The sequence below is a fragment of the Podarcis pityusensis genome, assembly GCF_964106645.2.
Source record: "Podarcis pityusensis genome assembly, chromosome: 2".
Lineage (NCBI taxonomy): Eukaryota > Metazoa > Chordata > Lepidosauria > Squamata > Lacertidae > Podarcis > Podarcis pityusensis.
This window is the reverse complement of record NC_138029.1, coordinates 51,180,029-51,198,883: the sequence shown is the minus strand read 5'-3', so window position 1 is coordinate 51,198,883 and position 18,855 is coordinate 51,180,029. Positions and strand designations below refer to the sequence as shown.

At 38.6% G+C, this 18,855-nt stretch overlaps 1 protein-coding gene across 10 annotated transcripts in view; it reads right to left on the bottom strand.

Moving 5' to 3' along the window:
• The window catches only part of CSNK1A1 (casein kinase 1 alpha 1), a gene marked incomplete at its 3' end in the record, with an annotated part of 42,130 nt that overhangs the window by 6,583 nt on the left and 16,692 nt on the right, over positions 1 to 18,855 (bottom strand). Inside the window, exons 5-12 of one of the 10 annotated variants that reach the window (XR_013982892.1) lie at positions 17,722 to 17,805; positions 12,410 to 12,549; positions 11,605 to 11,683; positions 10,925 to 10,999; positions 10,599 to 10,705; positions 9,331 to 9,479; positions 6,136 to 6,386; positions 2,507 to 2,555 (exon numbers count right to left, since the gene is read on the bottom strand). Coding sequence is in view for 8 of the 10 variants with exons in the window: in XM_080995284.1 (XP_080851410.1) it covers positions 7,956 to 8,014; positions 9,331 to 9,479; positions 10,599 to 10,705; positions 10,925 to 10,999; positions 11,605 to 11,683; positions 12,410 to 12,549; positions 17,722 to 17,805 (693 nt within the window). Of the gene's footprint in view, positions 1 to 2,506; positions 2,556 to 6,131; positions 6,387 to 7,879; positions 8,015 to 9,325; positions 9,480 to 10,598; positions 10,706 to 10,924; positions 11,000 to 11,604; positions 11,684 to 12,409; positions 12,550 to 17,721; positions 17,806 to 18,855 lie in introns of those variants that run through there. The other 9 variants (XR_013982893.1, XM_080995288.1, XM_080995285.1 and 6 more) reach the window with 9 other exon arrangements.

Genomic DNA, 18,855 nt, shown 5'->3' with positions numbered 1-18,855 from the left:
AAGCTCAATTAGGTTGGAACAAACAATTTCCACGTATAAATCCATTTAAAACCAATTTCTCCTCCATCTCTATTTCTATCTCCACTGATATTGAGGCAGCAATCATTTTATAAAAATAAGCTATATACACTGTTGCCCTTCATTCACAAGCTCCCTTCATAATCACTGTTTGTACTGCTGGTATGCCAGAGAATGAATACCTACATTTTAGCAGTTGATGGGACTCAAACACAAAACACAAAACACTGACAACACAGCTTCTATGAGGGAAGTGAAAAACCACCTTTCCTTTTCCAGAGAAAGGGATGGGGTGGTAGTGCAAAAGCAGGGTGAATTATGAGACCAATCAGCAGTAGACTGGCTTTTAAAAGAACGATAAATTATAGAAACAGATTCCTCTGGAAAACAAGAGGAAGTTGGGGGGGGGGGACAGAGACTTCTCACAAAGGGTCTAGGCACAGCAAACTCTGTTACTGAAAAACAAAGGTTTCAGGAAGGACTTTATCTCACATTCATTTCAAACAAATATATATATCCCTGGACAAATATTCAGTAGCACACAAATAGGCCTTGGAAGTTTTTTGGTGAGCCTTTTCTTATTTGGAATGATGTGGATTTGTGTTCTACTCAGAGGCAACTTCTTTCAAGCTATTCCTGAATTACATTTTAGCAGTCAGTAACCTCTACATTTTCTCTCCCCCATTCCTTACTGGGACTGAATGGGAAACGTACTTCCTATGGCTATTATTTTCTCCCTGGGTTTGGAGAACCGGTCATCCCCATGCCAGCTGCTTTCCTGGGGGAGAGAATTTTTCCGCTTTTGAATGCAATGTTGTGTCCTGTTGCTATACAGCTTCAGTATCAGCAAAACAGAACTACCTGCTTTGGTGACCCACCATAGCATCCTGCTTCATAGGCTGAGAAGCAGTTGTCAAAGAAACTCCCAATAGTCTGTATAACCAGGCAAGGACATGATCAGGACAAGTGCAGAAAAGGACCGTCCAGTAAAATACAACTGACTGGAAATTGCTGGTAAGGTTTTTTCCTGACAGCTGGAAATTTGTTCTCCCAACTTCCATTACAGATCTTGAGTAAAACATGAAGATTGGAAACCACTCAGAAATAGATTTTCAAACTACAACTACACAGGTGGATTCAGTGGCAATTTTCAAAGTTAAGGACACTGCGCCAACATCCACGAACCAGTATGATGTTTAATCTCCAATAACTCTTCATTTTAGAATGCAGCCACAAAGGTTATGTGAAGGAAGAACTTCTTAAAAGAATTTTTAGTTCAGTATTTCCTAGATAGTCTGGAATTCAGCATGTTAATTTTAAAGTGTGCAACTATAACCTTCTCTTTTATTCAGGTAGTATTCTAGCAGAACTTATAAACAGTCACATTTTACCAGTAGTTTCACAATTTAAAAATTACTAAAATCCATTTTAAGTTAAGATGTCTTAATGTAAGCCATAGTTAACTACCCCATTCCCAACTTCTTCCGTGTTGGCAGTTTTTCTATTCATTCCTTAAACTTATAGCTTCTTTAATCATAAGTATGTCTTGGGCTCCTCCTCACAGCTTCTGAGAAACTTTTCTATGTTCAGGAGACGATCTGCTAATATTTCTTTGGGGAGCTGCAACCCAATAGAAAAATTGTTAACAGCCATGTGTGGGTGGAAAGATCTCCTGATTGTTTGTGGAGATCTTTGGAACTAGCTTTTAATATGTTCTATTCCCTTCAGTAATGTTGGGATTGTGCAACAAGATAGACTGATGACACACTAGAATTCCTTTCACCTCTGCAGAAAGTAAATATTCTTATAATCTAGGTCAGAAGATTTGGGGCAATTGTTTCATGGCTTTCAAGACTACCACCTACAAAACTTTTAGTCTGAATAGAGATTGGAAGTTTTTAAGTTTTCTATCATTTGCCCTCTCTACTCTTCTGCACATTTGCATGTTACACACCTGAAATCACTATTAATCAGAAAGTTGGCAGCAACCCACAAGCCCACTGTCTGTTGCTCTAAATTAGTCACTTAATTCTGACTGTCCTCAATATTAAACTACTAAACTTCAAAGAACTAAAAAACAAACACCCTTTGCATAACCAATATAGCTGGTGTGCATTTTAAAATATGCAGCCAGTTCATAGGCCTTAGCATTAGAGGTCAGGTATGATACAAGGGATATGGGATACCTAGGTATTATTAGCAGTACTGATAGAAGTCTTCCCTCAGAAATAAGTTAGATGGTTTCAATTTACAATTTTAATCTTCTGGGTTTAACTCCGCTCTTCAGAATTAAGTTTGACAGAATCTGCTGGAGGAACCATCACCAAGACAGTTACACAGCTATGACATTTGTTTTTTGAGAATGTGCTTTCCGTTGTTCAGAAATTAACACAACTAAAGTAACTCAAGACTTGACAAACCGCATTAAAAACAAAAATCTACTTAAGTGTACGAAAACATTTCAAAATTGTTTTATTAATGAAATTACCTTAAATGTGTTGATTATACGTAAGACAAAACTTGAACTCTGCGCTAATCTGAAACCAAAAATAATAATTAAGGCAAAAGCTATTCTGAACAAAAGCATCTATATGTACTAACATTAGGAGAAAAGCATTTACTCCACAGTAAAAGCTTTGAAGTAATATTTCTACGCTCCTGTGGATAGTAGAGGGTACAGGATAAGAGTCAACATCACTTGTACGACTCATTGTTCTGCAATAACCCATGCTTGACTTGACATTATGCAGTTAGAGACTATAGACCACTAGCTCCAGGCACACTGGCATTTAATATATACAGTAGTTTGTCATCTTCACTCAATGAGGAAAAACTGCAGAGGCACAAGCCCAGTGGTATCAAAGAAAAAAGAAAAAAGCTTTATTTAGTTCAGGTGACAGTCTTCCAGTTTTCAATTACAAGTTTAAATTGATAGTATAATGCTGACCAAAACTTAGCAATTGGCCCACTGGGTTTCTATTTTGAAATTAAGGAGGCAACCTCTTGACTGTACTATAATTAAGGTTACTGAAAGGGAAGAAGAAAAAACCTCCACTGAAATGTAAATATACAGAAGGAGTGACCTAAATTCATCATTACCACTCACTGGGCCTGGCCTTGAATACTATGGAATTAGCAGTATATGTATACTGCAGACACAGACATTTAATAAGTTAAATATGGTAGAAAACACCATATGTTAGATCTCTTAAGCATCAGAGTCTGGTAGTGGTTTAGTACATAGAAGCCTTCATTTAAAGATTTTACCTTTTCCAGAAAGTCGTCCCCCACCCCCAAGTTTCAGACTTTCAACGATATTGCAACACAAGAACTAGTGTTCCAACTGCTCCTTGCCCAAGTGCATTGCCACTGCCTTTCCCATTACTACCAATGTGAAAAACAAAGGGAAGCCTACTAAGTAATCACCAAAGCAGCAGGTAGCACAATATTTATGTCCAAATTAAGGCTGACTCCCAGCAGTGGTATGCACATCACTGGCTTACAGCTAACTGTGTGAACACCTCCATTGAAGAGCACAGTCTGAGGTGAAATTAGAAAACATGCAATTTCTATAACTGTACATGTGCATGCCATCATGAGATGTTGCAGTTAAAGTGATGTCACCCTTCAATACCCCTCCCCTTACTGTTCACATTCAGAATCCCTTTCTCACCCACAAAAAGAAAAATGTCTAGAAAGGTAATATTGAGAAAAGAGCTTGTTATTGTGTTGTTAGACGCTACAATTCTATTAGCTTTCTTACTCTGATAGCTCTTAACACATTACTTCAGCACAGCCTTTACTTTGCTCCTGCTGCACTTAGCTTTTCCTCAAGAAGCAGTGCACATCTCAGTTTCCCTTCTCAACTGAGCAATACTTTCAAGCAAGTTTCCTTAGTTCTACCTAGAGAAAGCGTCCCTGCACCTCAACTGGTTGCTTAAATACACTTGGTGGTGCATATTCACACAGAATATACTGACTCACTTTCTAGTCTGAACTGAACTTGTGAGACATACTCCAGCTATAGTGTATAACCTTTATTAAACCCTACAACTTTCTTGGAGGTAAACCAGCTACTTTCAAATCACATCGGAGTGGCTATTGTACAGGACCTAAAAGGGGTTAAACACAAACACCGTATCTAAGATTTTGTATCTAGGATACTGATGTCCCCATAGACAAAAGGGTTTTTTGTTTAGCAAACCAGGCTTCCTATGTTTCCATGACCATCTTTGTCTGGCTACATTCATATTGTTCTACACAGGGTATTGAGCCAAACTAAATACTAGCAAAATCAGAAGTGAAACTAAATACTCCTCCAAAGGTGCATACATTTTGTTACATTAAGGGGATTCAGCTCCAGTCTGCAGTGATATTTTGGAGATGGAAGTTTACCAGTCGAAACAATTACTAGTCAAGAATCAAAGCAAAACAAGATGAAAAAATACTGTCAAAGCCAACTCTTCGTGGCCACAGTAGTGTCTTGGTGTTTTAGGAGTTGGGTTTGATAGAAATTTCATCTGAATACACAATGCAAAGTTGAATACAGGCATAAAACTACTTCTTGCACTGCCTTTCTATGTACGTGAATGAAGGTAAACTGACAATTGTGACAATTCCACTATCTAAATATCCTTTCATTCTAAAATTACAGTAAACCACAAGCCTGTGGCTGTGATGAACTAAGCAATATTGAACTAAACAGAAGCTTCAAAATTATATAGGTAGATATGAAACTTTCCATATTATACTTTTTAATAAGCGGCTTTTGGTACAGTGCTTATTTAATAGATTAACTCTTTGCTTACAATGTTTATAGATAACATAAAAAACCAAGACTATTCTTTTATTAAAATACAAACTCAAATAGTGTATAATTTCCTATTTACAATGTCCTTCAAATAAAAACCATCAACTTATTTATAGACTGGAACAAAGAAAAAATTGCTTTTTCATTTCCTAGTTCATTTTTCATCTTTGACTGCCGAATTTCAAATGAAGCCAATAGCACTCTCTCTACCTGCTGAGGCGGCTTTGCTGTGAAAAGCTGGTTTAGTTCTTGGGGAGGGGGGACTTGTGTCTCCAGATGCTTAACAAAAGCTTTCACCAGTTCACTGGAGTGAGTGGCCTTCTTTAAAAAAGTTAAGGAACAGGTATGTATACCTTGAATAGCCAACCTCTAGCGCTGAGGTTACAGGCGAGTTTACTGAAGAAAGCTTATGTCACAATGTCTTATTCATCAGTCAGGCATCTAACCTGCATTCTGGGTTAAAATATAGGCAAGGAAGATTAAGTTAATTTAATGCTTGATTTATATTGCAACTGAATTCTGTTGGCACATTTTTCTTCAAGATCGTGGTCTTCTTTCCAAATGTTTGACAGCATCAGTAATCTTTGTGTGATGAATTAGATTTCAAGATTCCAAGCAGTCTACCTTTTTTTCCTTCAGGAAATGATGAAAAGCTGCTAATTCCATCTGTGTTGTAATTGTTTTCTTCAAACTGTTCATTAGAATAGGCCAGTTCATAAACAAACTGTGCAACAGGTCAGAGCAGCTGACGTCAGCTGTATCTTGCGGAAGAATTAGTTTAAATCCACCTGCTCTCTTCATTAAAGTCAAAGCAAGTTGGCTGTAGAAGTATTTTGAAATTTCAGTGTTTTTTTCATCTCAGACACTCTTTTCTTTCATCAACAGCCTGAACCTATGCATATTTGCTCAGAAGTCCTACTGTATTCAATGTGGCTTATTTCCAGTAAGCTAAAAGATCCATTAAATAAAACCTGTGGCATTTCATGTTTCCTCCATCATGCAGATCTTATGCACTGTACATTTGCAGAATTGCTTCTGGCTGCTGCAAACTCTTAAGTTTTCACCCCTGCCTCTCCCAAGTTGAGTTCCTAACATCAGATATTCTGAAAAATAAATTCAACATCTGCTTTCAGCTAAAGAGCTTTTTGCTGAATCATTATGTTGCTCCACCCAGTAAGACAAGCTAGCAAGTTTCCAATCTTGTTTTTTTGTTGTTGTTTTTTCATACTACTCACACACATATTCAGTAACTTTTCAGCAATGGCTATTTTGACTTATGAAATAAAAGCCTGGTCATAATTACTGACCTGTGCCAATAAAGATTTTATTCTGATCACCCACAAAAGGGTTAGTTGCACTAACAAACAGAGCATTTTTCATCAACTACTATTATGAAATCATCCATGGTTCCAATTGGATGAAGATATCTTGTTTGAAGCATGCAGTTTATTGTCCAATATGTATTTAAGTTGCAGCACTGCTGGTTTTGGTGGCACCAGCAGATGACTATGAAGCTGTAGATGTTGCAAACGGATAGTTATAACCTCTTATATGGACCCTGAAACAAAAACAATGAAAAGTCAACTTCTGTAATTGAGTACACTTGCTTTAATTGTAAAATTTGCCAGACCCATTCTTTAAAACACACACACACACACACACACACACACACACACACACACTGGTCCATAGAGCTGGGATATGATTAAAGCACGTAGGAATTGTGTTTATGGGAAACTCTTACATTCTGCGGAGCTGTTTTGCTCTAAAACAAGTAATGTTTGCTATAAATACGGGATGTGACCATCCTTCAGGTGACCATCCTTTAGGACAACAATGTTTGCATTCATAAATTCTTATTCAGAGGCTTGGTCTGCTGTGGATGTCACTTCAAAATATTTACAAGGAAAAAGCCAAATATAAGCTCATATTTAACAACGTGTCAGCCCTCTCAAAAGCAAATTAAATAGTGGTTTTTTTTCACTATGGCATAACAAGTGTTCCACAATCTTCAACCAGAGTATTTGCTTATGCCGAACAATCAATAATATCAGTCCTACAGCAGCAGCAGCAAGAGTGCAATTAAAATATTCCCATAAATTCACTAATTAATTGTACATTGAAACTCCAAAATAATCCACCCCAATATGCTCTGCTTATATTAGCACAGCAATATGTGGGTACAATAAATAAGAAAAGTGCAAAAATGTTTACTAACCAGTTGATCCAGAGTGTTCACATAGGTCCACATCATTTGAAGTCATTTCTTCTTGAGAAGCATTTCTTACAACATTTCATTCTGAAAACCAGGCCTTGCTTCCTTGTCCCAGTTTCCATTTAATACACCTCCCCCCTGATTATTTTGTTTAACACTGGAAGAATTTATTTTCCAATAAGAGCCTTCTATTTGCCAGAAAGTCGTGTAACAGCTAATTGTGACCAACCCTAGATGCTAAGAAGAGCAAACAAAGCTGTCCTTTCCCTACCTGCCTTGAGTTTCTTCTCTGTGTTGCATCCACTCCTCTGCCCCACCTCAGAATAACAAAATAGCCAGTAATCTCAAGTTTTGTTCAACTCACATTCCTCTGGCCCTACAGAATTATTTGTACTTGGTGGAGAAATGCGAAATTAGTGCTTTCTGCTGTCTTGTCTCCCTCTCCTCATGTAAAGGCATGGATCAAGATTATCTACTTTAAGATTAAGCAGACTTTTCAGAAGCATTTGCTTATTACTGGACAGTATTTTTTCCATTTTATGAAAAGTAGTAATTCAAGTTCAGCTGGTAAGAGTAATAATTTGTGAATTATTTACCATTTGTGAATTGAGCAAATTGCAGTATTCAAGGACTTGAGACTACAAAATAGGACTTACAAGGCAACTCAAGTGAACTCAGTGGATGAATATGGTAAAACATAGGTTGTTTGTCTGCTAAAGCCAAGAACTGGATGCTCAAATCTATGAAGACTTGTAGTCCCTTTGGCCCAGACCTCTTTGTTCCATTCTATTATCTTTTGACCATGTCTGCCCCACGGATACCAGGATGCAAACCAATTTCAGCAGGTAACTTCACTTTATTCCATGTTAAGTACAGGTAGGTACAATCATCACAGTCTTGTCTCAGATTGCTTCACTGAAGGCTTCTCTTCTCTTCAGACACCCCAGTTTCTGGCATTTTTGGAGACTCTGCTTCTCAAGAAGAGTGAAGTCTTCACTAACTCATAGACCTTCATTGTCCCCCTTCCCCCTTTAAACCTTATTCAGAAGACAATAGTGAATGGCTACGCTTCAAATGTGTTAAGCGCACAATAAAATTTGAGAGATTTTCTACTATTTCCTTCAGCGCATTGTGAGCTCCATCTCATTCTTTCTTGTCTGGAATAGGTGTATTCCACCCCCCACCCACACTAGGATTGTTTTTCAGACTCTTTATTCAAGGACTGGCATGATGGTCCCCTATGACAGGTACAACCCTATCCATTCCCACCACAGGTTAGCAGCAGGCTCAGCTCCTAGCTATCTTACTGTCTACCTTCCTGCTGTAAAATGGGTTCTGTTTAAACCTGAATTACTGCAGATGTGGCATCCACCATTTGCAATTCTGTAGATGTCACCTCATGAAGCTGCCTCATGAAGTGCATCACCCTGAGAGATCTTGGAACCCCCATTCTAGGAAGGAGCAGAGTGAGCTCCTTTGTGGGTAAGAAGCCAACCTGATAGAGGACATGGCTCACCTATAGCCACAAAAGCCCAGGATATACAGTACTGGGCTGTATTTATTAAGCTTTGGACAGAAGTTCTCCCATGGTTTGGTCTTCATAGAAAACCAGTTTAAGAGGTGTCAGTGTTGAAAACATATTAAATTCAGTTTTCATTTGAATCCACATTTTAATAAAAGCAAAAACTTAACGTAATGGACAGTTAAAATTCAATTTAAATTAAAGAGTCCCCTTATTAGTTCACCCCACAGAATAATCCATGCCTGGATTTGTAATTGAAGATGGAAAATTAACACTATCTATGCCAAGGAATAAAAATCCATCACACAAGTGCTTTAGGCAGAATTCCAAGTGAGATCATGCCTACTTTTCCATCTTCATTTTGGATGCAAGAATAAAGGTACCCGTACCAAAGCTTCTAAATGCTGACCCAATAGAAAAAATAAACAGAAGGCTTTCCTCTTAAAAAGTGTTAGGTCTAGGATTTTGGATCATACTGTTTGTCATGTTCCCAACACCAAGCCAGTTTTGAAGAGGGGTTAATGCGGGAGCAGAAGATGCAGTGGTTAAAATGACCCAACATCCCCAAAGAAATGATATGAAAAACAAGGACACTTGGTTTAAAGTTAGTAGTCAAATTTTCCAAGGACGTCCGTTTTCTTTAATACTAAATAGCCAAATGTATGTTTTTAATGGCCTCCTTGATCTAACACTTAACTTCACCGACATCCAAATTAGTGTTTATTATTTTTGGACTGTAACGTCACTTGGTTCTTGGCTACTAACCTTTCATGTTACTCTTGGATTTGTCAGTTTGCTTGCCTGTGGGGGTTTGGGCTTGCTGCCCCTGCCCACTGGAAGAGGCTGCCTGCTGTGCTGCTTTCTGCTTTAACATTGTCCAGTCAAATGTGTAGTCATATTGGTGATTCAGAGTCCTAGTGAGCAGAAAAAGAAAAAGAAAGCAGAATATTCACTGCAATGCAATACCTACATTGCCGTTATATAGCAGACAAATTTTACTGAAGCCTAAAATTAATAATGCTTTGTAAAACACTTGAAGATTGAGTAGTGTGGTGGATTAATAATTAAAAACCTGTTTGCAGCAAGTTTGAAAGCCACTTAGCAGTCATTTACAAAGTATTGGCCAAGATCCAAAGAGCCCCATACATAAAGTGTAAAGCACTTCACATGCTAGTGTGGGAGGAAATAATTTATCTCTGCACCCAGTTCCCTTCCTCCATCTGGCTACCTATCCATGCTATGAGGCAACCACCCGAAGCTTTTTGGAGTACTCAAAAAAACTGCTTGATTGTGCAGACCATCACATGTGACACTTGGGATCTTGGTCATTTTCTATTATAATAGTCTGTATTAAAGCTGTAATCCATTTTGAGCAATTCAACATTTATAAACAGTAAGGACAGCTTACATTGTAATTAATGTACAACTTACACATACAAACCAGCTTGAACCTTGGGTAGTAACATGAAATTTCAGATACAAAACCATTTTAGTATACAAGGACCATTCCCCTTCCCAGTATGTCCATATTCTTTCTAAAACACAAGGCCTACGTTCATCCAACCAGCTTGTAAATTTGGGGCAAATTTTGCTTACAACCCCATTGCCCTGTGAAATGTGACATCATGAACTGTGTTTTATTGCAGCCATATATCTTTAAATGTTGCTTGGCTTTCCACTCTTGACAAATCAAGTTAACTGAAGTCGTCAATGAAATAAAGGTAGTTTCTTCTGCTGAAATACTAGATTTGATCTTTTACAGATAATTCATGCATTTACTCAATTTAAAAAACAAAACAAAAACTGACTGATCTGGGTGAGTGTTTGAAGATAACGCATGTTATATTTGTTTTCAGTGCTGCTGGTGACAGGCTAATCCTCAACCAGATGGAGATTAAGGCTATCCTGGTGAGGGCTACGGGTTTCTGTTAAAGCTGATAAAAAGTCAGCAGAACTTTTTTTCTAGTTCTAAACACTTGCTAGTTTATCACTGTTATGCTCAAAGGTTTTGTGGTACCCTCAGCCCCACTGACCTGAAAAGGATACGGAATAACTGCCTCAGATACATGTAGTCAGGAGCCTCTTCAAAGCGCAAGCCACGACAGTAGTTCAGATACATTGCAAATTCTGCAGGAAAACCCTGCAAACAGAATTAGACAAACAGTGACTTACAGAAAAGATTCTCGTAGGTCTTAAATGCAAGACATCAGTTCTGGATTATTGCAAGTTTTGTTTTTTAAGAGCAGGAAAACAAAGAAAAGAATTTATATTGTGTCTAAGAGTTCTTGGCTACTTTACTAATGAAAAGATAGCTCCTTGCCAAAGCAATTTATGTTCTTAACAACAGCTTTTCTCTCACCTTACACAAAACTTCAACAGGAGTAGACATCTTCTTTTCACTAATCTTTTCATATTTCTGTTTCTTTGTTGCAGCCTGTGGGACACATGGATAAATATATGTGACACAAGGACAGCTGCAAATATCAGATGGACAGAACCTTGATGGACAAGGCTTTATATGAAATCTCCAAGTACAGTGGTACCTCGGGTTACATACGCTTCAGGTTACAAACTCCGCTAACCCAGAAATATTACCTGGGGTTAAGAACTTTGCTTCAGGTTGAGAACAGAAATCATGACGCAGAGGCGCAGCGGCAGCAGGAGGCCCCATTAGCTGAAGTGGTGCTTCAGGTTAAGAACAGACCTCCAGAACGAATTCAGTTCTTAACCCGAGGTACCACAGTACCACAATATATTGCAAAGGAAATGAAGGTCAATCTGGTATTAAGTTTTGAATGTAGCTGAATGCCATTTATTGCAGTCTAATGCCTACATCATATGGTTATTGTGCATTAAGCATACTGTGTTTGTTTTATTCAAGATATGTGGAGAAAACATTTGACACCATGGAGTTATGAGGACTTTTTAACAATTGAGCCAAGTATACAGTACTATGTGTAGCGGTGTTCTCTACTACACTAGTGGGAGTGATGGATTGGGGGGGAGAATATAAACCTCAAGTAAAATTTCATGACATACCTTTAATCCTTGCCACGGCAGGCTGGTTCTGTTAAAGTACATCAATACATATCCTAGTGACTCCATATCATCACGACGACTGTGGAGGAAGAGGCAGGTGTTGTTGTTTTTTAGTTTATGCTTAAAAGGTATAAAAGCACTTGCCATCTGAGGACTTAGCATGGTTTGAAAGGAAGCTGGTGATCAATAAAACTGCCAACATACCAATACATAACCTGAGTTATAAACAAATTTAGTTTTTTGGGTACATTTGATTTTCGGAATGAGGACCTAGAAGTCTAGAAACAGAATAGTACCACAAGATAGGAATGTGCTCTAAGCAGAGTTTAGCATTTTCAGTGAGTCATGGAAATCTACTTAGATGATATTATTCAGCCATCTTTCTAGAATTAAGAACTAGGCAACTAAAATTTAAACAACCAAAATAGTTCTAAACATAGTAAGAGCAAGCTCTCCCCATTCAAAACAACTGGCATACATAGAAACCCAAACACTAGCAGTATAATACTTTACCAAAACTACTGAACAGAATCTGGGTTTGGGGAATTTTACATTGTGTCATCCAGATGGAAAGAAATGGGTTGTTTTATTTGTAAAACAGGCTTTGACAGATCCTAGTTTACTGAAATTGTTGTGAGGGAATCATTTTAACAAGAAGATACTAAACTGTTGAGAACATTTAATCTACCTTCATTTCTTAGCTAATTTCTTTAGCGAGAAATTAAAATTCATTTAGGTTGTGTCCATTCAAGATCCCAAATATTAACAGCTTCTAGCATCATTACAGAAATTGCTTGGACCTTACCTCTGTTCAATGCCGAGATGTGCATTGATGCTGGCGTATCTGGCTGTGCCAGTGAGATTTTTGTCTTCTCTATATGGTATATGTTGCCTTGTCCTGTTGTCCCGGTACTTTTTGGCCAACCCAAAGTCAATAAGGAATAACTTTAAAAAAAAATAATGAAATGGGTTTAATGGATTCCAGCCAGTGCTTGGAAACTACACCCATGTCTTTAAAATGCATTTGTTAGAAACGTTGGATCTAACAAAATCATGTTTAGCTATAATTAAGCCTAAGAGGAGCACTGTCGTATGTATAACTAATCCAAACAAAGAACACTCATATTCCTAAATCGGCTAAGGAAAAACTTCATACTATACAGAGTGAGAATTAGGTGGCAGATTCTAACGTATTTTACCTAGCAGCAAGCCCCATTGAACTGAATGCTTACTTCTGAGTAGACTGGTATATGATTGAGTCATTGGTCTCAAGCCTAGGTATTAGGTAAAAAAAATTATGAACTAGGAAAAAGAGGGGCACAATTTTATTCAATTGTGTTCTGGCTTTAGTTTCTCAAATAAATTTGCTTTTCTGCCATTTACTTATTAGCTCACAGCTAATCTACTCAAATTTTTCAATTCGCTTCCCTGATGTTTTTGTTATTATTTTCCCAATCAGTCACTAAAAATTATTGCTTACAACTTGCACCTAAGTTCATTTGTTTCTTCCACTCTTTCCTTTTGTCTTTTTAGGCTGTAAGCTTGAAGGCAGAAATTATGTTCTTTTTAAAGTCATTTATAAGCTGCTCTGGGTACCTTTTTTACTGAAGAGCGGGATTAATTTTTTTTAAACCACTACCATATTTCACCGCGTAATGGTCACCACTGCATAACAGTTGCACCACCCTTTTGGGTACCTTAAAATTTGTTCCAAAAGTATTCACCGCATAATAGTAGCAGGGTATAACTCTGGTGCGAGCCAAGGGTCGGCACAGCAGGCTCCTGAGGGGGTGAGGGTGGGAGTCCGGGCCCTCGTTGGCTTGCCAGCTGGAGGAGGCCAGGCAAAGCCAGGCCCAGGCTGCTGTTACTGCCACCAACCTGAGCTTGCACCCTGGGGCCACCCCAGCCAAGAAGAGGAAGCAGCAGACGAGCAACCACCTCCACCACCCATCCGTGATTCCTTCCTCCACCTCTGCACAAGCGAATAGCATTGAAAGGGAATGAGAAACCCAGGAAGAAATAACTTTAATCGACAACTGAAGCCGCCTCCTCTTTTGACAGAACTTCGCACAGGGAGAAGGCAAGATCTCGAATGGAAAGGACAATATCTGTGCCATTTGCTTTGTATTGCACCATTGCCCTCTTAAAGAAACCGGAGTCCATAGCATGTTGTTGCTTCTTACTGTTATTTCACCGTGTAAAAGTCGCCACAGTGTAATAGTTGCACCCTCCCTTTTTAAAAGGAAAATCGGCAAAAAAATGTGGCCATTATGTGGTGAAATACGGTAGTTAAATACATCCATGGTAGAATTCAACATTTGACTGCCACAGGATAAACCTCTTACCAACTTTTCTATACCAAAGCAAGATGCAATTCCCGAACTTTGATTCATCTCATCACAGACATCTCGACTAGTATGTAGGAAAGGCCCTTTATCTACAGGCCTTTTCTGGGGTGTATCCTCACTTGTAGAATGATTTCCTCAGGGAGGCTCAATATTTAGGCACCAGGCAGGAACATTCCTGTTCTCCCGGGCCTTCGGCCAATTAAACAATGTAAAAGATAGAAGTAAAGGTATAGGGCCCATGAACGGTTAAGTCCAACCAAAGGTGACTATGGTTGCAGCGCTCATCTTGCTTAAGGCTGAGGGAGTTTGTCCACAAACAGCTTTCCGGGTCACGTGGCCAGCATGACTAAACCACTTCTGGCGCAATGGAACACCGTGACGGAAGCCAGAGCACACGGAAATGCCGTTTAACTTCCCATCACAGTAGTACCTATTTATCTATTTTGGTGTGCTTTCAAACTGCTAGGTTGGCAGAAGCTGCAACAGAGCAATGGGAGCTCACCCCGTTGCACAGATTCAAACCACTAGCCTTCCAATCAGGAAGACCAAGAGGCTCAGTGGTTTTGATCACAGCACCACCCTCTCCCTTTTTAAACAATCTATAGCCTTTTAAATGGGGTGGGGGAATTTTGTTTTTGTTTTTTACTATGGCAAAAAAAAATTGTATTTTTATATTGTAAACCACCCTGTGATCTTCAGGCAAAGGGAGGTAGAGAAATTTAATAAATAGAAATAAAATAGAAATAAAATAACAATAATTTATCAGCTTTGGCTCTATGGAGAACAAGTTAGAAAAGACCTATAGACCTATACAGCTGCATCAATATATGTTTAACCATACTTAACTTTTAAAGTGTGCAAATTATTTAAATTATACTAGGTTTTAAAGTCAGACTTCTATATCAAGTAAGCCGCAGTTTAAAGGGGAGAAATAATTCTCCTAAAAACTCTTCAGAAGAGAACACCTGATAGAAAACTAAGTTCTAATATGCAAGTTTTTACTTTAAAAAAACCCCCAAAACTAGTTCAAAACAGTTGTCTTTTTCAGGTTGCCAATGCCTTTACGGATATCCCGTATTTTTTGCACCATAACACTCACTTTTTTCCTCCTAAAAAGTAAGGGGAAATGTCTGTGCATGTTATGGAGGGAATGCCTACGGGTGGCATGCCTACGGATTTTCCTCCTCTAAAAACTACCTGCGTGTTATGGTCGGGTGTGTGTTATAGAGCGAAAAATACAGTACTTTGTAATTTATTTTCCTTAGTTTCTACACTTATCACAGTTCAATTGAGGCATACAGAACCAAGAATAAGGACAGCAGCATTTAAAAAGAATTAAGAATTGTTTCAAGCTATGAGCGGATGCAGACAAAAGTTCTCTAATCATCCATCACAAATGAATAACTGGAAGCAACTACATATAGAATGAACTACTGACCCAAATGAGTAATTGTCACAACTTGCAATTTCCACAGTTATCAAATACTACTCTGAATGTCCTCCTCTCTACTAGCATAAATGACAGACTGCTTCACTACAGGTACAGTGGTGCCCCGCAAGACGAATGCCTCGCAAGACGAAAAACTCGCTAGACGAAAGAGTTTTCCGTTTTTTGAGTCGTTCCGCAAGACGAATTTCCCTATGGGCTTGCTTCGCAAGACAAAACGTCTTGCGAATTCTTGCGAGTTTGTTTCCTTTTTCTTAAAGCCGCTAAGCCGTTAATAGCCGCTAAGCCGCTAATAGCCGTGCTTCGCAAGACGAAAAAACCGCAAGATGAAGAGACTCGCGGAACGGATTAATTTCGTCTTGCGAGGCACCACTGTACCAAGATAGGATCTTCAGAGACGCATCTATGATGTAAATCAGGCATCCCCAAACTCAGCCCTCCAGCTGTTTTTGGACTACAACTCCGACCATCCCTAGCTAACAGGACAGGTCAGGGATGATGGTAATTGTGGTCCAAAAACAGCTGGAGGGCCGAGTTTGGGGGTGCCTGATGTAAATGATCAAAATCTTATTATTAAAACTTCTTCTGGACAACAGTTTTACTGATAAATGCAATGGGGAAAAAATGTTCTTGATCTAAATGAAGATGCTATTTCAGACCGGCAGTTTGGGGCTTTTCCAAAATGCCTCTTTCCATACTAGCACAAAATAGGTGGTCTTCATTTCCATGTGAGTTTTTAGGGGAGAACTCACTTAAAATTACTCTCATAGGAACCTCAATCTTTAGTGAGGCTAGCACACTAATATATGGCAGACTGGAATACGAGACCCTGCATATTTTTCATCTGCAATACATTCCTTCATTTCTGATAATTTTCACTAACAGAGTGAAGCAATATTTTGAAGCAATATGCATTAGCAATTTGGATAATGTGAGGCACCCAATTCTGGAGATGAAAACACCCCCTCCCAACCATTTCTGAAAGAGTATGACCCAGTGGCAAAAGGCAGGTGAATGAAAAAACATGGACTTGTTTTCCACACACCCTCTTCCATGGCAATAAACCTTCTGTAGCTCGTTTGCAAAGTTTGCCTCTCTGCTGAGGAGGGTGTTGAAAAGGGATGTTACCAGGCAAGGAATAAGGCTATGGAAGCCAAGCTGCTTCACTTGCAAGTGGAGTACTATGGGCCAAATTAGACATGGCAATTAGTAATTGAATGAATAGTGTAGGTTTTTATTGTTTTATATTTTGTAGAGGAAGTAGCAGGCCAGGGGGTCCTAATTAGAATCAACTTTGTCTACTTCTCTGGTCCCAGTCCAGACCAGGGACCGACATCTGCACTGGAATAAAAGTTCCCACCAGAGCTAAATTTTCCTGTCCAGCACCAGCTTCCTGACACAAAAGCATCACTAGTCGTAAGTAGTAATATTCATGAGTAGCACCATACTTAAGGCCCAACTCCTCCTTCCCTTTTCAACAACTAAAGTAATTTCAGAGCAAGCTAAGAAGTTAAAACTCTTAAATTGCACAACACCCAGGGCTTACAGTGTAGCTTTGGAAACTAAGTAACATCCATTTGAAGTAGATGTTAATGCTAGCCCAAGAAGAGGCATAATCAAAAGATAATCCATTTTACTTACTGCATTTTCAAAACTTAGGTCTCTAAAGAAGTGGAATAAGGTTCGGCCTTAAAAAGCAAATGAAAAAGCTGCTTAAGACACCTTGTGCCCATTTTCTGGGATATAGCAAAGCTTTAAAAAATACAAAACTACCAGTGATCTATGATCAAATAATTCTGTTTAAATGTACCACTGGCAACAAGATGATCCTTGTCCCTTATTCTACATTTGAATAAACCATCAGAGCTACTAATACACAAGGAAGAAGTAGAGTTTGTCTTGAATGTTTCCAGACCCGAAATTCATTTTTTTCAAACAAACATCATGCTGTCAATGAACGGGATAAGAGGCCTCCTACATCCAGATACAGACCATGTACATTTAAGCAGGCATATGCAATTCCCTCACAGCACATCCTCCTTGCTGCTGCATTTTTGAACACAGGGCTATTTCTCAAGAACAAGAACATTAGAGTAGTTAAGTGATACTTAACTTTGTTCACATTTTAACAGACAGCATAAGAACCTTATAGTTTAAACAAGCGCCACAAGGAAAACGTTTTAGTAATGTTACATGTTTGCCAAGTATGTCTGAATAATATGCCAACAAAAGGTGCTTTTTGCAAGTCTACATGTTTTCCGAAACAAAACAAAAAAGCATATGAGTTTGGGATTGAGGTTGGAATAGGAGACAGTTTCAGACCTGGTTTAATCCTGAGAAAGATGGGTCCTGAGAAGTACTAACAGTCATGCTTCTTTTCCTCTTCCCCACTGGAGATTCTAAACACTGAACAAACAATAGAGGGTGGCAGTGCATCAAACAGTATTGCTTACATTGCAACAATGGCTGGCGCAGACAGGCAACACCGAGGCGTTAGAGAAAGAATAGGGTAGCCAAATGCCATCCTTCTTCCACCAAGCACTATAGTTTTCCAGAAGAGATAATGTTATAAGGAAAAATTTAGATGTGGCAAGGTAAATTTTGAGCATGAGCCACTTCAAAATGACACTGCCTTGAATAAGGGATAGCAATGGCAACATTTGGCTTTTATAAGAAGGAAATTTGGATATCATGTACAAAAGTATCCTTTGACTCCACAAACTGCCCTTCTCCCAAATGACATGTAGGAAGTAAATCTTCAGTAAGGAAGAGGTAGAAGGCATTTAGTCACCTTAAATTCACTATCATAAGCATGCAGGGCTTATTCTAGCACAGCTCAGAGATGATCTTATGCTAGAAGTGAAATCACGCCTAAATATGTAATTAAGAACAAATTTGAGAAATGCAGCATTCCAATTTTAATCACTACATTTTAAATTCATTTATATTGAAAAAAATCTACTGGAACAAGATTACCATAACAAGCTATCCTACTGCAACTGGTGTGTTTTGAAAGAATTCATGAAAGATACAAAATGTTTACCTCCATTTTTGCTACAAGAAGAAAACTGCATACTATATCTAAAACCAAATTTCAAAAGACAGAAAGAGAGAGAGAGCGCGCTGCTATTTACACAGACCTAAAGCAAAATTTTATTTAAATTCTGCTTAGATTAAACCAAGGGATTTAGACTCCTATGTCCAGCATTATTTGAAATGTTAAATAGTGGGCATCTGCTTTCCATTTAAGTATTTGGTACAGACTCCAAGTGCCTCCCTGGGAATGAGAAACGGGATGCGGTTTACATCTTCCAATATGATCCTAAGAAACTCACCTAATAAAAGCACAACAGCATTTTCCCGGCTATTCTTTCACTTCAAAGAAAATCAAGGAGCTACAATGCCAGCCCACTACAACTGTCAAGAGTGTGGAGAAAGGGACTCAAAAGAAGAAAA